The 16,321-nt window shown below is 31.9% G+C and overlaps 1 protein-coding gene across 1 annotated transcript in view; it reads left to right on the top strand.

The window, feature by feature from the left end:
- The window catches only part of LOC129219843 (poly(A) polymerase type 3-like), a 52,430-nt gene extending 44,234 nt beyond the window's left edge, over positions 1-8,196 (top strand). The window contains exons 20-22 of the mRNA XM_054854152.1: positions 1,612-1,764; positions 2,755-2,889; positions 7,469-8,196. Of these exons, the coding sequence (XP_054710127.1) occupies positions 1,612-1,764; positions 2,755-2,847 (246 nt within the window). The 3' untranslated portion in view covers positions 2,848-2,889; positions 7,469-8,196. The remainder of the gene's footprint in view (positions 1-1,611; positions 1,765-2,754; positions 2,890-7,468) is intronic.
- The last annotated feature ends 8,125 nt before the right edge of the window (positions 8,197-16,321 follow it).

Below are 16,321 nucleotides of genomic sequence, written 5' to 3' on the forward strand. Positions count from 1 at the left end.
TTATTTGTAATGGGAGTAAAATGAAAGATTTTCTGATCACTAGTAGAAAGCCAACTGAAATTGCAACAAAATTGCAAGTATTCAGCATAAAAGTTCAAAAAGAGAAAAAAAAAGTGGAATTTATAGGTATGGATTGCGTTTGCTATGTTACACTTTATGATGGAAGCGAAAAGAAATCTTAATTTTCCATTTTTGTCCACTAGGTCTCTGAAGACAGGGGGGGGGGGGGGAGATTCTTAATGCAATTTGCACATGAATAAAAAAAATCAGACCCTTCAAGAATCTTAAATGAATAATTGCAGATGATTTTGTGCAGTTGAATTTCAAAAGATGTTTGTAAAATAGTGTAGCCCCTCCCCCCCTCCCTCAATGCAATGAAAAGCCTCAGCTTTGTATCTGAGGAAGGTTCAATGAGCATATTGAACATGTCTAATATCAATGTATAGCTTAAAGTTACAATTTGAGTGGGGGGAATAAAGATGTAGGAGAAAATGACATGTAGAAATAACTATCCTTAAAGTTAGGAAGCTTCTTAAAATTTTTTTTATTACAGTTAAAAAATGTAAACACTTAAATGCAACAAAGACAGGAGCATGTACTTTTCTCATACAGTCTTGAGATTACCGTATGTTTTTGCATGGCTTAAATGAGTACTATCACAAGTGGAAAAATAAATTTATTTTCTGACTGAAAATGTTTTTTGTACCAAAAAAGGTAGCATAATGAAATATTTTTAGCTGTTGATAATATAATAACAGTTTTTCTAACTATGTTAGTGATGCGTGATGGGGAATTCTTTCTTTTCATTAGTAAAAAAAAAAAATTATGATTTTTTTTCAGACTTTTATGTTTTTTGTGGAAATATGAATGTTGTTGATTGGATCTTGTAAAATTCTAACTATGAGATCAAGATGACAAAAAGTTTGATTGTAAGATTGTTTGTTCTGCTAATAGTAGAATTGAGAAGAAATAAAATGTTTTATTTTTGTTGTGGTATTCTTTATTAAAAGTGGTGCATTTTAACAGTTTTGCCAAATCAAATCAATTTCTCATAGTTACAATGCAGTTGGGAAAAACAAATTTTAAAATTAATAGTTTTGAAAAGTGTTATATTTATATATATATATATATATATATATATATATATATATATATATATATATATATATATATATATATTTTAACTTTAAAATTTTGGCATGAGAATAATATCCTTCTCTTAATTTCAAAGCTTGTGGAAAATGAGGTAGCCTCTTAAAAAATGCCATTTTACTTTTAAATAAGAAACAGCAATACCTTCCACACATAGAAGTCCTATGAAAAAGTTAGTTATAATCCTGAAAAGTGCTTAAGATTTTTAGAACACTAAACACAAACAAAAATTTTTGACCCTTTAGTTTTTTCAAGAAAATTAAAATAAAGTACCACAATCCCTATTAAAATCTGATAATGTTGTTCATAATGAATCCTATTTCCCAACATACGGACAATGAACTATAATGCATTCACATTTATGTCTTCAATTTCTCAGTCTAAACAGACTTTCTCTTAGTTATGCTTTATTTATTAGTGAATATACTTTTAATAAATTTGCTTAAATTACTTCCATAGACTTGTATAATACTTCCTTGTGACGATAGCAGTTCTCCGGTTCAGAAGGCTGGTTCGGAGATGGATGATAGTCTTGATTCTGAAATGAAGAAAGAAACTGCACCTTCAATTTCAGATTCTTCTGGTGATAATGTTGATAATGAAGAATCTAAAGTAAAGCATTAAAGCTACTACTATTTTGCATTTGCTTTTTTTTTTACTAATATTTTATTTTAACCTGGTAACAGTTTTATTAATAAAATTTAGTTTTCATGTTATAAAGTTTTTTTTGATGATCCTTTATATTTTTTGTATTTTGTCAACAAAAAACAGATTAGTATTTTTTTTTTCAAATCTCATTTGTAAATGAGCCTTATTAACAATTTATAAACTATCCTTTATTGATATGCCCTTTTTTTTAGTATAGTAAAATGTATATTTTACTTGTTTTTGAGCTGAAACATTTTTTGTTTTACCCACATTTAATTTACTAACATCAGTTTGACAAATTAAACTTTAGGACTTCCATCATTCATATATTTTAATTGCTTTAAATTTACACCTTCTCGAAAGAGTCTGAGAACTCAAAAATCAACTAAACTAATTTATTTCCTCAGAGCCAGACTATAAGGCAAAAAATTGATTTGTAGTTTTTTTGTGCAATGTAGGCTATTTCACATCGAGCCATATGATCGTAATTCCAAACAAAAAATCCTTTGCAATTATTTACAGGTGTTGAAAGAGCTTAAATCCCATCCTTTGTAGGTACCAGGCAAAAATTTTCCCCTCTCTCCTGTATAGTAGAGATTATGTAACTTAGTCTGGCTCTGAAGTAGAGAAAGGTCATTAATGAAAGATAACAAGTTCTAGATTTATGTTAATTGTATTAATAGGTGAGAAATATGTTTTACTTCATATATATTGAAAACTTAATTATTATGTGAAAAGTCTAATTACCTATTGAAAAATATATTTTAAACAAATATTCATGAGATCGTTATCGTAACAGAAAGCTCTAGGGATCTAGTACTGCTTAAACAAAGTACTTGATCAAGAACATCAAACTTCTTTCTAGCTGAATAACTTAGTGATTGCTATTTTTAACTGTTGTTTTAAATAACATTATTTTTAGTTTTAAAAGTTGATTTAAAACTTTTCTACTAGCTGAATGGAGTAAACAACACATCCAATGACCAAATTCCTGGCATATGTGAAAATTCTGATGCATCAACACAAGAAATCAGTATGACCTCTTGAACACAGAAGCAGAAGAGTTTCATGGTGATTCACTTTTTGCTGGTAGGTTAGCTTTTTTTTCATAAGATTTATTGTTTTGTAAGTAATCAGTAAAAAACCAACTTTTTTGTAGATTCACATTCAAGATAAAAATTGTATGTGTAACTCTTTTGTAGTCAGTATTACTGTACAATTGAAACTGCATGAAAAAAGTGCAATGCAAAAATCTTGTTGCTAGTTTTTAATTTTGGAATTTAAACATTGCAAACACATGTAGGTGTAACTTTACTGACAATAATTTTTTTTTCAAAAATGAATTTAAGGTGACTGCAGTAAAACAGTTAAATAAATATGAAATTTTAGAAATTAAAAAAAACTACTGAAGAATCTGTTAACCAAATGTATCCTTTTAGTTAAGAACTTTCTCAATTTTTTACTGAATCAAAATCAGAGCTGTAGTTTGTTTATTTAATTGAACGCTTTAATCTCTCGAACCAAGGACGCCCCATATGCAACATTTGGGGGGGGGGGTAAAATATTTTCCCCATGGTTTAGCAGGATATTTTTCCCTATAGAAATATTTCATTATAGATTAGAGTAATTAAAATTTGACATTTTTAATAACTTATTCATCAATTGCTGGAGAAAAAGAAAAAATACTAAAAACAAGGAAGTTCAAATGCAAGGGGTGGGGAAACTTGATCTCCCACTTGCCCCCCCCCCCCCCCATACGGGCGCCTTTGTCACAAACTACTGGTTCGAATTGAAAAATTCTTTTTGTGTTGAGTATTCCATTTATTGAGGAAGGCTATTGGCCATTAAAAAAAAAAAAAAAAAAATCAGATTGACCGAAATATTTGTAATTTCAAATTAAATGTTTAATTGTTTAGTTCTATGAATTCCTAATAGATGGCGGGGTATGTTGAATTCCCAAGTAGAGGGCGCTGGCTGACAGTGTCGATAGCTACGTTATTGTGGATCTGTTGTGGTTTATTGTCAGCAAACTGATTTTTGAATGAGTTTTTTTCCCCTCTTTCGTTATTCAAGTACATAATTTGATTTTGCAGGATTTTTCAGTTGGGTTTTGTTTTCCTTATTTCTTCAACATTTGTTTTTATTCCTATAGTTGAAGATAGTTACTTATCTAAGTAAATAATTTGATTTGTCGTGTTATTCAATTGTGATTGTTCTTTATAACGTTTTACTATAGTCTTGTTTATTTGCCAAAACATTTTACATTGCAGACGATTTACATTGCGGTTACAATAGCTTGGTTGCTTGGCGCGTTAAGCTGTGAACTTATACAGTTAAAGGATTATTTTTATTCCTATAAAGTCTTAACATGGACATTGCTGTGCGGGTCCTGCTGGTTAGAAATATTCCAATTTCATTTTCACCTTGCATATGACAGCATAAGATACATCTTTGAAAAGGCTATCCTAAAACTCAAATAGCAGCTGATAGTTGATTGAAAGCTGGTCCTTCTTGTGATGTAAAACTTTATTTTCCTCACCTTTGTGTAACTTAAAAAAAAAAAAAACTTAATAAAATAATTCAGGGTTTGTACGCTCCTTCAAAACTCCTCCAATACTCCTTTATTCAGGAAATTTTTTTGAAGGGCCCTTCACACTCCTTCATTTTGAATTTAACTCCTTCAAAACTCCTTCCTTTTTAGTTCAAGACTACATAATTTTCCTCTATGACAGTAACTTAAAATACTTCGATCGACAACTTAACATCGTCACAAGGCAAAGCTATATGGACAATTGCGTATATTGTTTTCAAAAGATGTGATTTACAAATTGATCATAGAAGTCTTAAAAGTTGAAGGTGAGAATATTATTAGATGACTAAGACATTTCATAAGTGTAGTAAAACATGCTTAAATGGTGCTTAGCTTTTTTTTTTTTTCAAGTTTTATGATTATTGCTTTTCCCTCCCAAACTCTCAGCAGCAAAAGTCAGTTTGTCTAATTATTATTTAAATATTTAAAAATGAATAGGTAGATGTACTATATTAAGTGATTGTGTTTAAAAAACAATTGTTTAGTAAATCGCAGTTGTACAAGTGATGAGGCCTTGAGGGGGAGACAAGTTCATGAAATTGTGACAAGGGGAAGAGAGAAGGTGACAAAAGGTGAAATCGCACAGCTATTATAATAATATGACATATGACAAGAGGAGTAATAAGGTGAAGTGTGACAGTGACAAAGGGGTCAAACATGTTGAGAAAAAAAGTGCGACATCATTAAAAGATAGCCCATTAGTACTCCTTCAAAATCTCATTTTACTCCTACAAAACTCCTTCATTTTATTTCTGAAATTGAGTACGAACCCTGTAAATTTTATTTTTTCATTTTCAAAAGTGACAGTTAACTGAAATTGTTTAACTTCTTAAAAATGTTAACTTTACTGAGAAAAGTTGTGAAATTTACTGAAAACCACTGAAAAACGTATTAGGTCCTATTAAAAAATGTTATGTATGGTTTGAGCCTCTGGTTTTCAGGTCTCTTACACCTTGTTTTGCTTTGATGAAGAATTTGGTGAAAAAAACTCACAAAAACATGCATTTGCCTTTTTTGCACTAAGCCAAGGTGTGGTGAGATGTAGGGCATGTTTTGCTAGTATAGAATTGGTGCTCTGATGTTTCTTAATGGTGAACAAAAAATCAATCCAATTCCAGGATTAATTTATACAAAAAATTCTGTATAATATTATTATGCATACAATCCTGCTCAAGATTGTTGGCGCTCGGTTTTGGACATGTCCTCCTCTGAATTGGTTGAAAACTAGATTAGCATAGCCTGTTTTAATGAAGTGTTGGTGAAACAATTTTTTTTTTTTCACAAAGCCTTGTTTGTTTGTAACATGAAATTTATTTCAAAATGAACTCTGATACTGAGCACTTCAAGATAAAGTGCAGATTATGGAATTTGTTATTTCCTTATCATACCCTCTTCATTTCCTATGAATTCAATGTTTTTGACTCTTCCACCGTGCGCCATCAATACTGAGCTGCACAATAGATCATTAAATGTATTAAATGCTTTGAATTGTTAAAGGAAAACAATTCTTTTTTGAAGATAAGAACATGAGCTCTTTTCTTTTGGATCTCCAAAGGTATGTATGTATGACAGGAATTTCTTGATTAAGAACTTGATATCCTAATTTTTATAACATATATACAGTAAAACCTTGGTAACTCAACACCATATATAAGAGAGCACACACTAACCTAAGCAGATATCTACTCATCAGTGTTATATATTTAAGGAAGTAAAGTACACTTATAATTCAAAACTCTGTATCTACTGTTAAATCTTGTTTCCTGTATAAGAGAAGTTTACATCCCACCCTTTTTAAGCAGTAATTTTTCTTGTAAGGGAAAAATGTTTTTACTGAACGAATGTTGTAATCAATTGGAAATAAAAAAACTGAGTAGCTAACCTCCAGTGTTACTCTTTCTTTCCTAAGAATTTTTTTAAAGAACAGCATTATTCTTGTCTACAATTCAAATACATACAGTGGAGCGCCACAAATCTGCCAACCTAAAATTCAGTAACGATCAATAATGATTATAAACTATTCATTTGTTTAAGTAATTCATGAATATTTCAAAGTTTTATTTCTTAAATTTTAAGATACTGCTTAACGTTTACTTATTTTATGGCCATAAATCCCTAAAATCCCCTCATCTACTTCTCCCAAGTTGTGCGGATTTTTGATTGACAATCGTTCTTCTACCTAGGAATGAAAGACGGAATTCTGGAAAATGCAAATGTTCCAATAATTTATAAGGATGAATTGTGATAGAATAGAGCAGAGAGTAGACAAATGAGTAGATTACTGTTGCAATGCCTAGAGTTAGCATTTTCCAATACAAATACTTTTACCTCTTAGCATAGAAAAAATGCATGTAGAGTTATTGGTTAATTTGAGTATTCCACTTGTTGAATTACTGAGGTTCTACTGTACTGGAAATAAGATGCCAAAAAGTCTTTAACTGAAATCAAATATAGTTGAATTCTCATCTCATGTTCTAATTAAACTGCAGCAAAGGAAAGCGTTTTGCACTCTGTTGTATATAATTTTTTATTTCAGTACACAGTTAAATATCTTACTAAAATAAAATTTTATTTGTTACGTTTGATACTCCATGAATATTTTTTTTGATTGGTGAATTAATTTGATTAATCCAATATCTTTGAATAAATGCATAACAATTATTAGCTGCTGTTTGGATATACAAAAAAAAAGTCATTATTTTAATGGGATAGACACATTAATATCATTACCAACCAGATTATTCTAACAATATTGATACGTATATATGATTGTATTAATCAAGCATTTTAGGTTTTAAAGTTTTATTTTCTTCAGATGTAGTTTCTTTTACTTTTATTTTAATGATAATTCTAACTGTATTTGATTTTATATTTAAAAGGGAAATGTGAGCTATAACATTTGAAATTCCTGTATAAATTCTTTCTAAATGCGTTTAAAATAAAAGATGTTTGATTTAAATATGTTTTTTAAAGAATGTTAAGTATTGAAATAATGTCATGTATAACTGTATGTGTTCAACATTTTTTACTTGTTTTTTTATACATAAGGGGTGCGTGTTATCTTGTCTTTTTCTTTAGGGTTCTTCCATGTAGGTTCTGTGGATGAACGAGCGCCTGTATTGACACAAGGAACCGGAAGAAAGCGGAGGCAGTCAAAATTTATGTATATTTAGTTATTATCTTTTTTTATATATATAAAAAAATTGAAGCAAAGGCAATGATATCACACAGTAAAAGTATTATTTTAGATTTGGGGTCAGAGAGAAACTTTGTTGAAGACTTAGTTGTAACTTAACATACAAACTAACAGAAAAATTATCTTGAATAAGAGGGAGATTTTAATTCTTCTCAAACATTTTCTGGATAGCTCATATTGTAAATTTAGGGAACTTGCTCTAACTTCACAATACATGTATATAGCAGCATGTAAAATAAAAAAAGGCTTGAAATTCATTCCCGCATATATTCACAGAGCACAATTCTCTCCCAGTTCATTTTTACAACTCAGATTTTTAATATGTATATGTAACATTGCAAAAACATATTACAATTTCTAGTATATATTTTTTTCTATGATGGAAGATTCATTCTGAATAAGAGCAAGGATTCAATTAGCATTATTTAAATTATTAAGTTTTAGCCATCTTGGCTCATTGATTTTTTAATTACAAGTATTTGTTCTCAATATTTCAGTGTTGAAAAGGAAATTTGTATTATTTTCCCCAATAGATTAGTATTCAAAGTTATTCAGGCTTTCCCATGCAATGTTTCAAATGTCTTTGCCAGAAATAAAACGTTTTTAGAGCAAACATCAGTCTACTGTTTTATTGTGTTGTGTTATTTTATTGCTGTTTCAAAATAAATTCAGTAGAAATTAGAGACGTACCAAGTACTCGGTAACTACTCGGTACTCGGCCAAATTCTGATCAGATACTCGGTCAATACTGAATAGTTGCAAAAAATTGAATATTGTCCAAGACAGATACTAAAATTTAAAAAAAAAGAGCAAGCATTATATTCTGCAATCATTTACAATTAAAATTTATAAGTCAAATTTAAATTTTGAGAATAATGACATTTGTAATGCTTTAATGGAGTGAAACCCCTCTTATGCGGACAATTTTTAATTCACCAGTTCCAATGCAAATAACATTATTAAACCCCTGTCCTGCAGACACCTCTCTATTGTGGACAAAAAATTGTCCTTTTAGTGTCCGCATTAGAGGGATTTTACTGTAATTTGTTTTAATTCCAACTTGATTAATCATACCTTTTATTTATTTATTTTTAATTAAAAAAAATTTTTTTTTTTTTTTGTAAAATTTTTGACACAAACAAAATTGTTTATATAATGCGCAATTAAATTTCAGCAGGAATTTAGTTTTAAAAACTATTATATGGACAAGGAGGTCTATACTACTATTCCAATAAGTTCAAAATTCATCACATGTATGTCGGTGGTTCTTCTTAAAACATGATTGGTACTTGGTAACTCGGCCGAGTACGCGGTACTCGGCCGAGTAGTGAAAGGCCGAGTACTCGGTTACTCGGCCAAAGTGCTACTCGGTACGTCTCTAGTAGAAATGTAAATTATTTTAATGGAATAAATATATACAGTGAAATTCTGTTAAGGACTGCAATTTTGTTTGTTGTAAAGGAATTTCATTCTAATAGAATTCAAGCTATGTAATTAAAATTAAATTGAGAATGAAAGTTTATTTCATTCAAATATTTTGTTCAATTGGTATTCGCTGTAACACAAGTACAATGTATATGAAAATTTTAAATGGCATGTGGCCCAAAATGCAAAGAACTCAGAGCTGCAATTTCAAGTTTCCAAAATTTAGATCTTTCAAAAAAGGGGAAATACCACAGCATAGGACATTATATGTGTTCTCAAAATTTCACCGAACTCTGCTTTTGTTAATTTTATTTTGTTTCTGAAAACCTTAATGTGAATCATGCAAATTAAGTACAGTAAACTCCCCATTATTTGCGGAATCGGCTGGCAGAAGTATCACGGATAAACTGCAAAAAGGTTAAAATGATTATTGCGTTTAATATTGTCTTTCCTCAAAAACTTAGCTGTATTGATGCATAATACTTTCTTCAAACAGTGAAAATATGTACAGTACAGAATACCTGCCAAACTCCCTTTGCTGATACAGTAGATTTCACTTGTTTCAAGGTACCAGTATACAGAGAAGAAAAATTGCTGTTTATGAAATTTTTTCAGTGAAAAATAAATTAAAATAAAGCAAAGAATTTTTTAATAATTCAGCAACACATTCAGACCCATACGGCTTTACTTATATTCCTCCCAGTCAGTATCGATTAGATTCAATAACCAGAAGTAACAAAAAATAAGATCTAAAAAATACTAATCATTTATTAAAAATTCCATTGAATTTCGTATTTCACTTTTTTTTTTGAAAAATTGTGCATGTTATTGAACATGTTAACTGAAGTGAAGAAATTGACCTTTGCTGGAACAGTGTCGCCAGGCAATGGGAATTTTGTTAACCTTTTTTTTTCTGTGTTTTGGTTTGTTTGATTGAAAGACTGGCTCCGACTCCAGCAATTTTGGAGCCTTCGACTCCCGATTCTTTTAGCCCAACTCCAATGTCTCAAGCACTAGCAGAAATGAACCGACTTAGGGGGAAAACGTCTGATTCCGACTTGCTCTTGAAATTTTAAACCTTCGATTCTTGACTGAGAGTCAGTTACGCCGAAATCAGTCCTCGACTCCATCCCGCAAGGAACCATCATACATTTTTGTTGCATTAACTATCAAGTTTGTTTAATTAGGCATAATGAGCAATAGAAAGAATTACCACAAGTTTGATATTCATTGGAATAATTTAAGCTAGTGTAATTGTGTAGAATTAAGATCTCTTAATTCTTTGCTTCTGAAATGTTTACTAATTTCCAAATGTGGACCATAGGAAATCAAATTATTCTTGCTAAAAAAAAATTAGTGTAGAATAATAATTGAGCCATGGTTGTTAGCTCTGGTATGAAAAAGGTCAGAATTAAATAATGAATTTTGACACAATGGCTAACTAAAATTGATAAACGCATTTAGTGCCTTTTTTTTTTTTTTTTTTTTTTTTTTTTTGTCAATATGAATTAAATGCAAAGCATTTCACTGTGGTAAACAATTTATGTGCCTATCCCCCCTAAAAGTAGTTAAAATAACGTTGCTTGACGGGTCTGCCAGTGGAGTAAGTGTTTGCCTTCATGCAGTGGAGAACGCAATAAGTGCCTTTGAATGTTACTATCTTGGTTGGTCAAAGTCCCTAATTCCAAAAAATTGGAAAATGCCATAATCCGCCTGGAATCTTATTTTCGATGCCCTGTAAAATTTGTTATTTGACACTTGCTATGTTTTCCATGTTTAGTCTTCACTTTGCGAAACATGTTTTAGAAATTTCCGAATTAAAATTTACATTAGAAAGAAGAAAGTTGCAAACTGACTTTTTCTCGACAATCGCAAAATGTAATCTTTTTCTTTAAAAGAATTCAGGTTATAAATGAAAATTAGTTAACACACAGCTAAATTGTCATTTTATCTCAATACTGTCGTTTGCTTATTTTTTGATGAGCATTAGAAAAGCTCATTTAAGAACATGGTAGTTAACTAAATGTCCTAAACAGCACAGTTTAAAATCAGCCTGCCATGGACAACTTTTGGAAATGTAGAAAAATAGTAGTACCCTATGATCGGGGAACCCCTTTGAACACAACCCAGTCCAAAGAGATGCTTATTTCGTCATTGAAACATTTGATTATTAACTCCGTCAAAATTAAAGCCATAAAAATCTACAGTAACTTCAAAAATCAAAGCCATTGAAATGTGTGATGCATAAAGTCAGAAATCTAGTATTTTGTCTGTTCTCTTTTGTATTTTTTTTAATTAATTGCTCATAGTTCATTAATTCTGTAGTAAAATGTTAGCAAATGATGAACCCTGCCTGTACAGTTAAAGAAAACGGAGTGCTCACATGTCTAGACAAAGAAGAAAGTAGTACAACATTGACTTGGATTTGGTATTGGCAAGGCTACAATCAGTGATTGGAAGAAAATCTGACTGTAGTTGAATGTTTCTGTACTATGACAAGTAATTGAACAATGCCATAGTTCAACAGTTTGTGTTCTCATTTAATTTTAGGCCTTCACTAACTGGATTTCTGAGGTTCCACTGTGCTTTAGTAAAGAAAAGGAATAAATTCAGTCAGGAGCGTATACAGACTAGCATTTAGGGTCATGCTGAAAAATATCGAGTTATGGGTACGAAAAATTTTTGGTACTGTTTGGATGTTGGTGAAATACGAGGCACGTTTTTAAAGTAAGTACCGTTTTGAAATAAAAAAAGAACAATTACAGATAGAGCAAAGAAATTTATTGGACAAAAATCTACCACACTTACGCTATTTTTCGATATTGATCCTGGATTTTCCAAGTGTTTGTCAAAGTGTGGTACAGGTTTTTGCATACCCTATTCGTAGAAAATTGCAGCCTGTGAAGACAACCATGAGGACTATTACAGGGCTTTGGCTGGGAAGTTTTTGAACATCCACCGGAACTGCCCGCCCTTGTTCACAGTAACTTTCATTTGTTTCGGCATCTAAAGTCTCTCCTTGGCGGCCGATGGCACAACATCAATGATGATCTCAGAGAACATGTTACCCCATATTTGACTAGACAGACGGCAAATTCCTACGAATAGGGTACAAAAACCTGTACCACACTTTGACAAACGCTTGGAAAATCATTGGAGCAATGTCGAGAAATAGCGTAAGGGTGGTAGATTTTTGTGCAACAAATTTCTTTGCTCTATCTGTACCTGTTCTTTTTTTATTTCAAAATGGTACTTACTTTAAAAACATGCCTCGTACATCGAACTGACCAGTGAAAAGGCTCTTAGTCAGGCATAAACTTTATTAGTTTTAGAAGCAATGAAAGGTAATATATATTTACTCAAACAAATAATTATTAATTTATACCGGTCATGAACTCCATGACTCTCCCCTCGTATCTGCCCCTGAGAGAGAATTCGGCTTAGTTACAAAATTCTCACCACTCTTAGCCACTGAACTTCTTTACTCACTGTCAACCTCGTTACCAAAAAATAAAAAATTGATTTTGAAGGATCCCCACTATTAAAGAATTCCTAGAAATTGTATCAAACTGGGACAATCATCTAGTTTTCACACCAGAGGTGATAGTGAACTCAAGTAAAATTTTCTGAAGATGGTGTGAAATTTTCGGAAACTAGGAAACCTCCCATAAAAGATGTTCTAATATTATGTATACAAAAATCATTTTTTTTGAGCAATCACGATTGCTTATTGTTCTTATTTGACTGTTTTTGACGTTACACTGATTTTATTTTCCCCGCCAGCACCACCGTCGCGTCGACCAGCCTCACGATGCTGCTCCTCTTGCGAAAACAGTGTCTAGATTGCGTCCATATCCTACACACACACACTCATACCTGCACACAGACACAAATACACATTCCTACACAAACACACAAGCGTTCATACACGCGCTCGTGATTGCGAAAAATAATTTGAATTCAAGATGCCAAAAATTCAAATTAATATATATATGTATATTTTTTTGCAATTTTTCACTTTTAAAATGTGTTGTATGTTCAAAATTTTTGGAAATTTGGGATGACTAACAGCCCTGATTCACACATTTCAAACTTTAAAATTAGTTCAGTAGGTGTGCGTTAAGATACTCTTTAAGTTCCGTAATTGGATCCCAATTTCAGGACATGCTTCGGGAAAAAGTTCTTGGCATTTCTGAATTTTTCAAGCAATTTCTCTTGAAGCAGTGCATTGAAAGCTTGTTATCAGATTGGTTTTCGTCTATTTCAAGTTGAAATGGAGATGAAATATGTCTTAGTCCTGTGGATGGAAAAACTTGAAATGTATATTTCTGTATGTAGTTCTAATATATTTTGGAAGTGGAGAAGATTTTCTTGTTTCATGGTTCTAAATCTCAGGCCTGACTTCCAGGGTAGGCGGATGCCTAGGGTGGCAAATTTCAGTTGAATTTTTTTTTCAAGTGTGAATATTTGTTTCAGTGCAATAAACAGGGTTTGTATGCCTCCTGAAATTCATTTTTTTCTTCTAAAGGCCCTTAAAACTCCTGATTTTTTGTTTTAACCTCCTGATTTTTTCCCCTCTCCTCCTGAAAATAATTTTCAACAACAATCCCTAATTTTAATTCCATGTCATCTCCGTTGAGGCAGCCATAAATTGAATCGCTGGCAACCAATCAAAATCCTCATACAGAGCACCCAGTGCTTTTTGCAAAGACTTCGATCCAACTGACCTGTTACTCTGTTCAAACATAGCCATTACGGTTACTGATTGTAACTGCCACTAGAGAACGAACCAAGAGCCTGTGCTAGTTTTTGTGTTAACAGCAACAGCTATTAAGCATATTTTCTATATTGCTAATTAGTAGTGCTATTGCTATTTTGTGGTATATTTACTACTGATAATATGCCGATATATCTAATATTTTGTGTATTCCTGTTATTTCAAATATTTTGAATCCAATTTTTAATTCTTTTTTTTAATTGAAAAGTGTATGAAAAAAAATTACTAATCGATTAAAAATTTGACAACAAAGTAGATTAAATGTTACTGAAACTAATTTTCTTCTAAAAACCGCTCATGTTATTACTCCTGAAAATTTTGTTTTTGACTCTTGAAAACTCCTGAAATTCATTTTGTCTAGAAGAGTATGAACTTTGTATAAAATTCACATCTTCAATGCTAAAAAAAAAATAATTCAGAGTGTGTACCAGTGCTTGGAAATGCAAAACATTGTTCAAACTTTAACTAGAAATTTAATTTTAGAGGCGGCATATTGCATGATTTAAAAATCTTTTAAGAATACTCATATCTGTTTTTTAATATCTGGTAGGTAGACGTGTTTTAGCACTATAAGAGAGAGAGAGAGAGATTCACAGCTTCAATGCGTGATTTAAAAGTCATTTGAAAATATTAATTTCTGTTTCAGTGCCATAAGATGCACAACTTTAATTCTAAAAAAGATAATTTAAAGTGTACCAGTGCTTGGATATGCAAAACCCAGTTTGGAATTTAACTAAAAACTCTAATTTTAAGCACTTGACTCTTATATTTATTTTGAGATATTATTATTATCATCATTAATATTCAATGGAGGGGGGGGGGGGCTCTTGTCAATATTGCTTAGGGAGACAGAACTAGAGCCGGTCCTGCCACATCTACTTTACATAGGCCTAGTTTCCCCAAATGTTGAAGTGCTATCAAATTTCCTCAGTTTTTGCTTTTTTAGAAATCAGTTGCTCAAAAACTAAAAGCACCAGTAGTCCAAAATTTTGGTTTCCTCATTAAACACAATGGTATTATCAGAGCCGGATCTATGGGACGGGGGGGGGGGGGGAGCTGGGGTTCTTGCCCCGAGCAGCGAATTTGAGTAGTATTTCCAAGGGCAGATGGATCAACCAGCCTATGGGCCGCCCCCCCCCCCCCTCGATGCCCTTGTGGCTTCGTTTCTTTTCCCTTCCACCTGTTTGCTTTTGTTTTTTTTCTTGCTCCCTCGAACCTGTACATCTTCGGCTTTTTGCACAAACCTGGATTCTAAAAGGGCTTTGAGACTCCAGGTTGACGCCCTCTTGGGGGACCGTATCCACCCCTGGGTGCTTCCGGCAGGAAAAATAGGCTTATTCTAAAACATTTTAGAAAATACACGAAATATTAAACATTTAAAATATGGAACTAGAAAAAAAAAAGAGAGTAATGCATAAGTTAACTAAACAAAAAAAAGTACTCACTAAAAAAACTTAACAGATAGGATAAAAATCGTGTAGGTGGGATTTTATGCTTTCTTCTGTATTTGGCTAACATTTGAATTTTTAATAAAGTCATTTCTAAAAACTGGCATATTTTTCAAAAGAATTCGATTAAACAAGACTCTTTACACAGGCACTTTCGGTATTAAACAGTGGGATAAGCAAGCTTATTTTAGTTGAGCTGAAGTGGAACACGTGTATTACCCACTTAAATAGTTTCGTCCCTATAGTAAATTAAATAATTTTTCTGAATTTTGATTGCTTCCTCGTTGATCAAATACTGGCTCCTGGCACGCCATGCTATTACCAATAGTGGTTTATTTTAGGGGGCGGCACATTTTATGATTAAATGAATGAATCAACTTTTTCTTCTTGTGATAAAACCATACAATAGTTTTTCTCTTACTAATATTCTCACCGTTTTCTTAGAAACTGGGGGTGTGGTGATGAGCCTGTAAATTTTGCTTACTTAGCATAACGTAAGACATAATTCAGGTATTACTAAGAGGGTCATTCTGTACATATTTAGAATAACTTAGGTTATAGCTAAATTGGGCTATTAATATTGACATTGAAAATTTGCTGCTTACTAGCATAAATGCTAAAGGGTCATATACCAAAATCTTATTTTAACCCAAACCTTCAATGACATTTGATTGACAATTGAGCTGTTGACTTAAAACTCGTGTGATAGTGGTGCAACCATAATGGGGGGGGGGGAGGCACCCCCCAGAAGGCCGAGTATAATAATTTTTCAAAAATATTCCATATTGTTAAAGAGAAGAAACAAACACGCCTTGGGAAAACAAAGTAATTTTATTAAGAAAAAATATAGAATGTTGTCGGAAAATCCAAATTTCTTTTAAAATATCCTTAAAAAATTTCTTTGCAGATTATCCATCAGTTAATCAAGTACTACATCTCCTATTTCTCTTATCCCCCCCCCTCCTTTTTCTTTTTCCCAGATCATCAAAAAATAAAGTCTTCCAAATGCTATGTGTCGAAAACCCCTCCCCTAACCAAAACCATTTAAGAGCATCTCAAATCTCGTTTCTGTGGCTTCAATTTTG

The sequence above is a fragment of the Uloborus diversus genome, chromosome 4, assembly GCF_026930045.1.
Source record: "Uloborus diversus isolate 005 chromosome 4, Udiv.v.3.1, whole genome shotgun sequence".
Classification (NCBI taxonomy): domain Eukaryota; kingdom Metazoa; phylum Arthropoda; class Arachnida; order Araneae; family Uloboridae; genus Uloborus; species Uloborus diversus.